Source organism: Rousettus aegyptiacus, unplaced genomic scaffold, assembly GCF_014176215.1.
Source record: "Rousettus aegyptiacus isolate mRouAeg1 unplaced genomic scaffold, mRouAeg1.p scaffold_m13_p_4, whole genome shotgun sequence".
Lineage (NCBI taxonomy): Eukaryota > Metazoa > Chordata > Mammalia > Chiroptera > Pteropodidae > Rousettus > Rousettus aegyptiacus.
The window spans coordinates 152918732-152932018 of record NW_023416307.1 but is presented as its reverse complement, the minus strand read 5'-3'; the positions used below and the strand labels follow the sequence as shown (position 1 = coordinate 152932018).

General features: G+C 44.7%; 1 protein-coding gene across 2 annotated transcripts in view; it reads right to left on the bottom strand.

Annotated features, from left to right (window-relative positions):
• Positions 1-13287, bottom strand: part of LARS2 (leucyl-tRNA synthetase 2, mitochondrial) — a 120393-nt gene that overhangs the window by 89053 nt on the left and 18053 nt on the right. For both annotated transcript variants that reach the window (XM_036218806.1, XM_016141333.2), the window contains exon 5: positions 12301-12361. In XM_036218806.1, the coding sequence (XP_036074699.1) occupies positions 12301-12361 (61 nt within the window). The remainder of the gene's footprint in view (positions 1-12300; positions 12362-13287) is intronic.

Genomic DNA, 13287 nt, shown 5'->3' with positions numbered 1-13287 from the left:
TGCAGATGACATAATGGTTTACATAGATTAGCTATAAAAAAAGTCTCTTAGAACTAATAAGTAAGTTCATAAAGGTCACCAAATACATGATCAACATTCAAAAACCAATTCTATCCTAATAAACTAACAATGAAAACATAAAAAATAAAAGTGAAAATATAATACCACTTACAAGCACTCAAAAATAATTAAATACTTAGGTATAAAGCTAACGAAGCATGTGCATAAGGTGTGAGTTGAAAATAACAAAGCGCTAATCAAAGAAACTTAAGAAGAACTAAATAAATGAGACATTCTGCATTAATAAATTGAAAGACGATTCTGGAATGAGGAAATTATCAAAAATGTACAAAAGACATTAGGATTAATGAGTGTTTTTGCAAGACTGCAGGATATGAAATGAATAGAAAACAAAATTATATTGCTGTTACCAGAAAAAAATGGACAAAAATTAAAAAATAAATAACGAATGACTATTTCTTCAGAAGGCGAAAGGAAGTATAAACGCCAATGCAGGGGAGAAACACACTGTGGCGGAATGAGGAGGCGCAGAGGGGAACAGGAACATGGGGAAGGAGGAGAAGGGAGAGGGCGCCTTGCTGGGGCGCCTTCGACCCCGAGGCACTCCGAACTGGAGTGCCCCGTGCACTGGACAACAGCAAATTAGACACTGTGCTTTGAAATCGCAGGGCGTCCTCGAGCAATTTTTAAGAGCGGTCCTTTCTTCACTGGGAAAAGTTTCCCAGCTTTTATTTTCACATCCAAAGTTTGGGGTTTTTTTCTTCCTTTTTTTTTTTATTATTATGGTAAAATGCACATAGAATTTACCATCTTAACCATTGTTAAGGGTCTACAGTAGTCCCCCTTATTCGCGGGGGATCTGTTCCAAGACCTTCAGTGGATGCCTGAAACCGCGGATAGCACAGAAATCTGAATATACCGTGTTTTTTCCTACATATACACACCTATGATGAGGTTTAATTTATAAATTAGGCACGTCAAGAGGTTAACAACAATAACTAATAATCACATACAGCAATTATAACAATATATGATAGTAAAAGTTATGTGAATGTGGTCTCTCACGCTCTCAAAATACCTTATCGTATTGTACTCACCTTTAGTACTTTACGGCTTCTCTCTGGCATATCCAGATTGCCAGCATCATTACTCTTACACTGTGAAGCCACCGTTAAGTATAACCTCAGCAATCAGGGCAGAGACCCACAACATACAGAGGACATCCCTGACTCCTGCAAGCTGCGTGTAAGCTGCTTCAGAAACACGGATGCAGGTGCCTGCCGTTGGGGCTATGGGGTGAGGGGTGGGTAGCCATCATTGAGATCGGAACTTAAATGGACCAAAATCAACTTCAATTTACCACCCGAGCCTTCCCCTGGAAGCTGGACTTCAGCAGACTGCAGGGTTCCAGAACAGGCACATCAGGCAGGTTCCGCCAGTGCCACGGCTGTCTAGATTGGGAGACAGATTCCCGGTGCTTCCCACACTCTGCCATCTTCCTAGAATCCCCTCCTCCAAGCTCATTGTTACAATCAGCTTGGTCATCAGTGGTTTCCTGAGCCCCATGCCCCCTCTTTCCAGGGGCTACTGTTGAGCCCTCTTTGTAAAAACTCACCCTTCCCCTGGTTTCTGTGGCATCATCTTCACTGCGATTCCTCCAACCCTGGGCCTTTCTCGGGCTCCTCCTCAGCTCTTGACCCTCGCATTTGAGACATTCTGGGCCCTCTATTTTCTCTACAGCCTCCCTTCTCCCTTGGTGATTTCACCCAGTTTAATCTCCCAAAGCGGCCCCCAGCAAGTCCTTCCCTGTCAAAACATGCACGCTGCTCCTTACATTGAGAGATGGGTCTAATTCCTCGATCTTTCTATCTCGTAGTTTTTTCTTGCAAATTTGTTTAGCTGGCAATGTCCTTGGGCCATTTGCCAGTTTCCCTCGGATCTTCCAGGATCTTATTGGAAGAAAAAAAATTTTTAATTTCGGGCTCACCTGAAATTGACTTCTACATATAATTTCTCAAACAAGAGATATGTTTTGACAGTAAGTTTGAAAGGTTATTTGAAAAGTTAATTTAGGGCGATGAGATGCTATGAATAACTCTCATCCTGGAATGGCTCATCCTTCATAGTGATTGGACATCTCTTAAGCAGTTTACCTTATAAGAAATATATGTGAAACCCAAGTGTGAAACTCCAGGAGAAAACAGCACTCCCAGAACTTGCAGTATAATATAGAAACCACCTCCCTAAAAGTGCCAGTCAGCCTCGTGCCCCTCTTTTGCCCTGGCCTGTCCCCCACCCCTGCTCGAAGTACCATCACAGTCTCGTTGTCAATTTATATACTTAAAACAACAAATCAAACAATTCATTTGATAAAGCCACTCATTTCCAAAAAGTACCATACGTTCCAAAACAGATGTCAGTGAAATTTAATTCAGTGAATTAAAAACTAAAAATACCAGCGAATGCTTTAAACTACAGCTTTTAGAAAAGGTGAAAAACAAGGCTGATTGGTCAAAGAACAAATGAGAGGCAGTCTGGGGGGCCTCGGGGTACCTTGTGGGTACAGGCCTGTCATCTCTCCCATTTAAACATAAACACCCAAAGCAACTCTTTCTTTCATATAGAACATATGAAACCATACCCCTGTCTCATTCTGTTCACACCCACAAAAATCATTTCTAAACGAACTGGAGATCTGAGGGAGAAAGGCTAAGTGAATTTCTTTATGGAAATATTTTATAAACAAGATGCGAGGAAGACTAACCATAAAGGAAATAACCGATGAATTTGATTACACTGAAATAAATCTGTTAATCAATAGTCCACCTTGAAAAGATTAAAAGGGCGAGACCCAGCCTGGGAAAAGATATTTGTAACACATGTAACTGACGAAGGGGTCCTATCCAGAACACATAAGGAACTCCCGCAAGACAATGACACCCAAAGGAGGATATTCAAATAGTCAGTAAAGATAAGAAAAGGTGCTCAACCCCATGAGCAATCAAGGAAAGTCAAAGCACAGCGAGAAACTCACCGGACTGGCCACATTTTAAAAGTCTGATCATAGCAACTGCTGTGGGGACGTGGAATAAAGGACGGAAACGTAGGCTGGGGCGGCCCCTTGGGAAACCCGGCAGCAGCGGCTACGGCGGCTGGAGGGACCCATCCCCTGCGTCCCGGCCACTCCACCTGCAGGTGGGGACGCGCCGACGGAAGCGAGCGCCGCGGACGAGGACGTCTACAGCGGCTCCGTGGTAACAGCGGGGGACGGGCGGAACCCGGAAGTGCCCAGCGAGTCGCCGACACTCCAGTGGACAAGCAGGTCACGTTACCTGTATACGGGAAAACTACGCGGCATTGGAAATACATGAATTACGGCCGCATTCGAGAGCCAGGATGGCTGTTCGAAACGTAATGTCGATGGCTCCTACTGGCCAAATCTGGACATCTTGAACGTCAAAACGTAACTGTTTATAAACACACTGAGTAAATTAAAATCAATGTATTTATAGCGATATAAAACAGAGGGATAGACAGAAGCTCTTCATCACGAAGGAATGCCAGCTAATAAATGCAGGAAGAATGGCAGAAGATGCTCACCCATTTTTCAGTCTTCAGTGTAATAAATGAGTCAGGTAAGGGCCTAAAACCCTGGCTGGAAGGTTGCTGGGAAATGAAATAGTCATATGGTGCCAAAGTGTCATCCTACAAATTACTAACGAATTATAAAGGGGAGCGTGTAGCTTTACCATAAAGAGATACAGCAATCGCCACCTTAACCTACGATCAAACCTGGCATCGCTCACAGTGAGACAACACGTCTCCCCAGGTGTGCATGAGCTATAAAGCACACAGCACGCACGCTGATTAAATTTAGAGGAAAAAAAAAAGATAATCTGATTCTAATCAAGCTCTAAGCCTAACATCCTATTTATAGTAATACAGAGGATAACAGAATAAGGTAAAGATGTTATGGCGAATTGTAACTTCCAAAGACGGCTGTGCCAATACACAGTCAACCCCACGTGCCTTTGTCATAACGGGACATGGACACTCTTCCCTCCTTGCAGAGGTGGAGCTGATGTTCCCTACCTGGCATGTGGCCAGGCCTATGCCTATGGAGGAAGCAACAGTGAGTCACTTCTAAGAGTCACTTCTAAGGCAGGGCCACAAGGTGTAGCATCTGCTTTTTCTCTCAGGACTCACACCCGGGAGCCTTTAATCAACATGTGAGATGTCTGGCTGCCCTGCAGCCACCAGGCTGGAGAGATGAGGTGGAGGGAGGGGAGGGGAGAGGAAAAGGGTGGGGGAGAGTTGCGGGGGGGGGGCAGGGAGGATGGAAAGGAGAGGAGGAGGGAGAGAGGGGGAGGGATGCCTGGGGAGCTCGAGCTGCTCCAGCCCCAGCCACGAGACATGCGTGTGGGCAGGCCCTTCGGATGACTCCCACCCAGCCTCCGAGCCGCCCGGATCATGCTTAATTGCACAGCGACAAGCTAGACTTGCCAAACCCTGCCCAGATTGCAGAAACATAGACAAAATGAATGCTGGTGCTGTTCTAAGCCGCTAAATTTTGGTGTGCAGCCACCGTAACTGGAACTGATGCCTGAAGAACCAGACACATCCAAACCGTGAGACCTTCTACAAAAGCGCTACACTGAACTCCTCGAAAGCCAAAGTCATTGTCTTGGTCTGGTCTGCTTGGGCGGCCACAACAAAACGCCACCAGCTGCGTGGCTTAGACCACAAGTTTATTTTCTCACAGTCCCGGAGGTTGGCTGTCCGGGATCAGGGTGCCGGCAGGGTGGGGTTCTGGGGAGAGCTCCCTTCCTGGCTTGCAGGTGGCAGGGCACAAACATTCAGTCTATAAGAACCATTAAAAAACAAAAAGGGTGCGGGGATGTGGCAGGAAGCACGGCCTCCCAGAGAGGGCCGCACCCTAACCCCGGAACCTGTGACCATGTTAGTTAAGCGGCTACAAGCATTTTGTGGATGTGATTAAAACAAGGAGAGTATCTTAAATTATCCAGGTGAGCCCAGTTTAATCGCACGGGCAGGTAAAGGCAGAGACCTCTGGCTGCAGTCAGGGAGATGCGGCAGAAAGAACTGACGGTAGGCTTGTACGTTGATCCCTACCTAATAAGGTTTGGGAGCACGATCATTCCCAAGATCCCGGTTTTCCAAACAGAAAAACAAAATCACAGACCTCCTGAGTCGGAAACTCTGGAGGTGGGTCCCAGAAACCCAGGCTTTAACAAGCCCTCCTGGTGATTCTGATGCTCGCCAAGGCCAAGGGACCACCGGTATGAGGATATATATGAATAAACCTAATTTATTTTTCATGGAGTAGCAACATCATCCTCAAGACCTCGTGGATGCTGCTTGCCGCTGTCTCCACACAACTACAGGCATCATCTGTCAAAGGTTTGCACCCGCCGATGCTCAAGACTGACCTGGAGGCCTCATTCAGCCGCGGAGGGAGAGTTTGTACTTATTTTCTAAGGCATTTAAAGAATGATCTAATCTCTTCAATAACCAAAAGCAGCATTCTCCTGCAAAGAAGGCTGAGATCATGCCCACCACGTGTGAATGGCAAGACTCACCACCAAAACGCAGACCTCAGATAAGCGCCCAAGATCCTGTCTCCTAAAAGCACTTGACGAGCATGGCATCAGGACGCCCTAGTCCCATGAGCCGGCATGCATCCCTTGACAGAGACGACCGGACCCGGCTCGCGACCGCCAGTGGTGACGGCGGATGAAACAACAGCCACATTTATTGAGCAGCCCCAAGAGACCTCTTTCTTTAGTTTGGGGCTGACGAATCCAAAAACATTCTCCTGGCTGAAGCAGCGAAAAACTTATCTCACGTGTTGCAGGCTGGTAAGCGCCGAGCTGGCTCGGCTGTGCATGAGGCCGGCGGCACGTGTGCTGTGCCTTCGTGATGAGACCGTGGTCCCCAACCTCACGATGACTGCGGATCCGAACAGGGACCCTTCGGCACCAGCATCGACCTTGCCGTACACAGGGGAAGCGCTGAAAGATCAGCTAAAACCAAGGTGTCCTTTTCCCTCCCAACCAAGGGAAACCTGGGGGTGTGGTGGACAAAAGGTTAATTTTCTGACTCGGAGGGAGAACAAGTTTCCTAAAGCCAGAGATTTGCCAGACTAACGTCTGCACCCCCGCGTAAGGACTTGAGCGAGGACTCGCAGAGTCAAACACTCGGGTGCCTGTTTTGTGTTGTCAAGGCAACCGCTGCTCCCAGCTCCCACGACAGACATCTTCCCGACGGCGTTTTCAGGAGTGTGCTTACCCCCAAGTTCTTTCTGTTTTAAGCTATTCTTTGAATTCTTTTAAAATGAAAAAAAAAAAAAAAAACGTTAAAAACATGTATTTCTGTTATTCCGGAGCCCTCCTTATTTCTTGTGTTTAATCCTTCCTATCGAATGTCTAGTCCTCTGTGCAAATAAAGGCCAAGGTAGTAGGGGCCTTGAAGCCCTAGCAATTTTCACTCTGTAATCATACACATTGTGAAAATCACATAAGTTGTGAAAATCATGAAAATAAATCCTGCGGGTTGTGGTCCAAAGAGCTTTTGAGTTTGGGATGGAAAGAGAGGACTGCCCTCGACACAGGGTGGAGAAGAAAAGGCTCAACGGAGACCCCGGAATCGCAGGCAAACCACCCCATGCTGCGAAGAACGACAAGACGACCAGGGAAACCTGCAGAACGACTGCCCTTCAGTGATGTCACGTGTCACCGGCAGAGCCCAAAGGCACCAAAAGCCTGTCCAGGTAAGAATCCTGACAGAGCGGGGTCCTGGGGCGCCTCTTCCACGGCTCTGGGGAACCGCACCCCGCGTCCCCCTCAGCCCGCACGCCCTTGGGGAAGGGTGCGAGGCTGCGCGCTGAGCCTGTTCTGGTGGACGACTGCCCGAGGGGACAGTAGTGCCTGCGATTTCTCTGGCCCGACACGGGCGGAGCCATTGGTCAGTCTTACCGCTGGGTGCCGACATGCACAGAAGCCTGAACATGAGAACAGCAGAAGGAAATCAGACACGGGGATTTAAAACCCAGCGAAAATGAGTGTAAATAAAAACGCCTAAGAGCTTCACGATAAAGGAACTCAGCAAACGGTCAACTCTTGATTACGCCAGTAAGGGAGAACGAGACAAGCTGAATTAATCCAAACATCGTTTATGGAATATGTGTCCATTTTGGTTTGTTCTGATTTTACACTGATGTTTTTGGGGGTTGATCGGCCAGCACCACAAACAATAAAGCCCTCTTCTGGCAGATTCTGCGGTATTATGTTGAATCCTATCCGGTTTGGACTTTATTTTCCTTCTTATTTTGCCTGGTTTTGAGGGGAACTCCTAGGGACTGCTCCTAAAATAATTATTCAAATGATTCCTGATAAAAATTGGGCCCCAAAGTCCACTTCAATTAACATTCATAGCCAGGGCCTGGTCCAGAACCAGCTCAGGTACTAGAGGCAGAGACGAGAAGACAGAGATCGAAGTCAGGGACGTACGTGCCCCAAGGGGCCACACCAAACAACTCGGAAGCCTACTCTGCCATCTGGCACGAGGAGCTCCTTGGGCCATTCCCCGGGGCCAGTTCACGATCTCCGAGGCCATAACATGGACCCATGCGTGTCAAAGGCCACCCATCCCTTCTCCTCAGAAAGGCTGCCAATCATCCCACAAGGTGAGTGTCCGCAAAGAAACACTCCTCTCTTCTCTCATTGCACAGTTTGGAATTTTATTTCCTCTTCACTCTTCCCTCAGTAGATGTTCAGCTATTCAGATCTGGCTTTCAGTTTCTTACTTTCCATCTTCTGAAAAATAAACAAGCGTTTTGGGAATAATATCTGAAAAAGTGAAACGCAGTGCTGTGCTAAAAGCCATCATCTGATGATCGTTCTGGCTCACCAGAAATGCATTAATTCCAGAAATGCAGAAAGTTTTTTTTTTAACCCAGAGAATTAAGCCTTTTATGAAAGAAAAAGGAGAATGCGACTCAAGGGCTGGACCATTCCTCCAGGATTTCCCGCTCAGGGAAAGACAGGACGAATGAGGCTGTGACCCAGGTTTTAAAGTTGGCTTTCTCTATCTGGGGGAGGAAGATAACACTTCTGAGCCATCTTATTTTTAAAATATTCTGCTAATCGTCAGCTAGCCATCTGTTGAGTTATCTGGTTTTTATGAGACTTTAGGAATATTATCTAGCAAAGGGCACAGATTTGTCTAGTCAATTAAATAAACTAGTCCTCCACCGCCTTGCTTTACCTAAAGTTCCATGTGACCAAACAGACTGTAAAGGTTTAATCCAAAAGCACGTGTGGACTTCTGGCCAAGAGGGCATCAAGAACACATGCATCCAAACTTGTTTCCATCGCTCCCATTAAATGACCAAGAGAACATAAGGATGGGGGTCAAGAGGACCGGAGCAGTACCGGCATCAACAGAAAGTGCCATCGACATGCCAGAAAGGTCAAGGAGTTTCGGCAGATGGGACCAGATTGAAGAAAAACACCACAAACCAAAGAGCGTCTCCACCTCTTAAGGACAGACTGGGTTGAGAAACAGGGCTCTGGCGCCCCCTATTCCAAATGACAAGGTCCAGAGGGGGCAGTGGGCTATGGGGCAGACGGAGCCCACAATCTAGACACCTCTGGCTGTGGTGGCTCAGCAGCACTTCAAGGAGGAGGGACCTGATGCCACAACTCACACGTGCCCTATCAGAGCAAAGAGAACGATGCACCAGGAGCAGTGAGTCCCCAAACCCAGACAGAAATAGATGATGCGGAGACAAGGATGGAGCTTCCCTCCCTCCCCTCTGGGCTGATGGATCTCTAAACCTATAGACTGACTGGACTAATCCACTAAGGAAACGAAGTGGGGGGGGGGGGGGTGGAGGGCGGTACCCACAGGGTGTCTACGAAGGGATCCTGAAACAAACAAGTACGCAGCATTCTAAACTCGAGGAAAGGATTTATTAAAGGAAGCAAAACTAATTTCCAAGAGCATCCCCTTGTATTCTCAAGAAAATTTCCGAACATCTATAGTCTACGAAGTTAAGGTAGTAAAATAAGTAGGAAAAAAAGCATCTGGCAAAGAGGCTTGAGAAAGAAAACGCAAACCGAGCGAGATAAAGAATACAAGAGAACTGGCATTTTTGAAATCTCTCAAGGGAAAAAAAAGAAAACAAAATCCAAAATGCAAGAGACTATAAAAAGAAACCCAAAACTTTGTTTCAAAAAGTCTAATTAGAAAATAATGACTAGTCACGAAAATAAATACAAATAGCTTACACTTTAAAGACTCTAGACCAGTCAAAAGGAGGTCCCTCCTACCCTCACACTTTGTCTACCTTTTAATTTTTTAATTAATTGTATCTGTAAGTGAGGCACCACAAGAATTCAACAAATAAAGGATAAAAAAAAAATGGGCAAAACATATTAAGGAAACAGAAACATGGCAGTAGAGACAGTGCCATCAACATTAAACAGTAAGAGGGAATCTCTGTTGGCAGATATTAAAACCAATTATACAGCAATCGTAACTAAAAGAGTTTAGTAATGACGTAATAATAAATGGATCAAATGAACAGTATATAAAATAAAGCTACCTTTATTTTACCCATGTTCGTTTATATACTATAATAAATGGATCAAAATAACTATATACTATATACTGTTCATTTGATCCATTTATTATAGTATATAAACGAACATGGGTAAAATAAAGGTAGCTTTTTAAAATCAATGAGGAAAAGACTGTTTACAAATTTTTTTTAAAAAAAAACAATTGGTTTTTTAGAAGAAGTAATTCCTTGTCTTCTATGCCAAAATAATTTCAGTTAAGTATAAAAACTAAATAAAAGATTGAGAAAAAATGTCAATGTATTTATCCCACCATAAATAGAACGCAGGGCAAACTACAAACTGAGGGAAAAGTGTTTTGACAAAATAAGAATCGTTAAAAAAATGACAAACATCTCCACCGACCTGGGCAAACAACATGACTAGATCATTCACACACACACACATACACCCCCAATTCAAACATTCGTTAAACACATTGAAAAGATACAATCAATACCAATAAATAAATATAGGTACAAACAACTGCGTAACAACTTGGGGGGAGGGTGTGAATTTGTACCTTTAACTATCATAAGCCAAATTACACCTTTAGGTTTCCTTGAAATTTAAGCACCATGAACCTTAAACTTACTTGTTCATGGCTTTTTTTTTTTTTTTTGAGAATTTACATTAGGAAATAATAAAATATGTGTGTCAAGATTTCTGCCTCAAGTGTGGAGGACGAAAACAGCTGTCGACTTGGCCAGTGGGTTGGCCCAGCCCTGCCACTGAGGAGACCGGCCATAAAATGATGTCAATAAAACCTCGTAGAAATTGTTAGGGTTCCAAAGAGATCATCACGGGTGTCTGGCCCGCGGTAGGGGCTCAGCAGCTACTGGACGGCGGTGGCGGCAGTGCTGGTATTCACCTACAACCTGCACTGCAGGTTCAAGGTCCCCAGCCTGAGACGCCTGTAGTCGAGTGTGCTTTAGAATCAAGGCCTTTCTGGAGATGGAAAGGTAATTATTTATTTAACCAAATAGGAGTGGGAGAGCACCTAGTCATCAGCCACACCACTATTCTTACAGTAAATATATGAATACTCGTTCTAAGGGAGATAGTTATCAGTTCAAGTCAGGTTTCGCAGTCAAATGAGTTATGAAGAAACTTTGTTTTGAGAGCTTCCTGGACCTCAGCTTTTCACAGGAGGGACTGAGATCCTGTATTTATAATAGGAAAACATTAAAATCTCTCTAAATGTATGATAAGGGAGAGGTTACATAAGTTACGGTGTCATCATAAGGTGGAAAACTATATAGCTATAAAAATCACTTTTTCAAAGAATATTTAATAAAATGGGAAGGTGTTCATAAACAATAGGTTAAAAAAAGCAAGATAAAAATACGCATTATGAATTCAATTTTACAACAGGAAATTACATAGATGTTTATAATTCCAAAATAAAACACTGCAAGGAACCATCCGGGATATTAAATTTGCCACAGCGACTTAACGTTCTTTTTTATACTTTTCTGTGTTTTCTAACCTATGATAACCGTGAAAATGATCAATCTGTGAACCATTTACGGTTGATGTTCTGGTGCAGGACTAGGTGAGTTATGCGTTAGAGGCTCAAGGAGTCCATCTTTGCCCTCAAGGAATCTACTGTCTCATCTCGGGAGTGCTCCCTGTGGACTGCCTGTCACTCCATTAGTGATTCTCTACTGGCACCTCAGGGCAACTTGACCCAGGGCTTTTTCACACCTCCACCACATGAGACACTGGCAACCTTGCAAGTACCTGGCAAAAATGGCATCAGGGTGCAATTAGAACTGATTCAGCCCAGACCTTATCTAAAGAAGCTACAAAAAAAAAAAAGTCAGGGACTATTTAAATACATTTGACTTTCGCTCTTTTTTACTATACTCATCAAATCTCAATCAGTTAAGAAATATTTGGGAAGGAGAAGGAAATCTCATTTGGGTTTGTTCCAGGTGCTTCTTAGGAGTAAAAAGATGAGAACTTGAATTTGACAGGCCCGGCAATGAACACCCCAATCACTTTGTGGAGTAAATGGGATGCTAAGATGGATCATGACATTGGAAGGGCCCTTCACGGGGGCCCAAGCAGGAGTCCATCTCACCTAACAGACCACCCACCGACGTCTAGGGGGTGAGCCTTCGGCCACGTCTTTGAAGAGCCCAGCCATACTCAGCCTGAATAGTTTCAACGTCCAGGTGACAGAATCATTACGAGCCCCCTTGAGCCTCGATTCTGAACTTGGAACAAAAGGTAAATAAATAGTCAATCGGCTTAACACCTAATCACCTAAAAGGACCACATGAGTTGCTACTTAATCACTTCTACATACATTCCAGGAGTATTTTTAAATTGTTGCTGAGGACAGCAGACACCCTTGTGTAAAGCTTCTGCCACACATAAATCCTAGCCAACGGTGACATTAAATAACCAGTTAACACTCTTAGCTTAATCCCGCAGAAAATTACTTGTTTGTAGGCAAATTATCCACTGGGGCTACTTTCTTATTTGTTGAGCGCTAATCCATCCCTCCTGCTTTCCGCCTCCCTCTGTGCTGCCGACCCAAACAGGAAGCACATGAAGTTGGCTGCGCACAGGCCCCCGCGATGAGAACCTTCGTGAAAATGCAGACCTCCAGGAAAAAGGGTTAACTCACCCTGTCCCAGCTGAAACACAGGCCCAGGCGATCCAGCTGTTTCCTCATGTATTTAATATTGCTGTGAAACAAAGGAGAAGAGGTTTGGTCTTCGGAGAAGGGAAAAGCCAGAAACAAACTACACTTGAGAATGTGAAGGGAAACTGGAAAAGTCTATTATCCCAAAGGGCTTTATGTGTTGCTCTGCCCTTGCCAAAAGAAAAAAAGAAAAAAAAAAGTTAATCACTAAAAATCAATGAAAATGTCCCCATGGTAGAAGACATCTATTCTTTGGACTCAGTTTAGAGTCTACTAGAAATTACAATGGCATTGGGTCCTGGGGACAGGACCCTCCTCTGTCCACTCAGAGAGGCAACTCCTTGGCACACGCACCCCTGGCCTGTCCACATCCGTATTCCAAACGGGGTTAAACTGAGCATGGACAAGTTCAAAATCCACTGAAAAAAAAAAAATCTTAACATGCAAACTGTGGGATTCCAAAGGAAAGCTGGTCCCATGCTTTGTCGATCAGAACCCGAATTCTGAAACTGTCCAATAACCGAGAAAGAAGGAGAGAAGCGAATCAATCAACTTCAATACAAAGTGAGATAAGGAAATACATCGTTTTCTCTTTTTGTTACGGAAAATGAACTAATTCATTTCTACTGCATCCTCTTTTAGTTCAAGCAGACTGAAAATACGAAAAGCCATGAAAAAAATTCTCTATGCGATCTTTGATTAGCTAACAATAGCCGATTTTATTCCAGGCTTTATCCTAAGCATTTTTGCACAAAAGTGCTTTTCATAGACTGAACACTGATATCCCCTCAAGTTCACATGTTAAAATCTAACCTCCATTGTGATGGTATTTGGAAGTGGGGTCTTTGGGAAGTGAATAGGTCACTCGGGCAGAGCCCTGGTGAATGGGATTCGGGCCCTTTATTATCAGAGACCCCGGAGAGCTCCGTGCCCCTCCCTCCATGTAAGGCCACAGACAGAAGGTGGCTG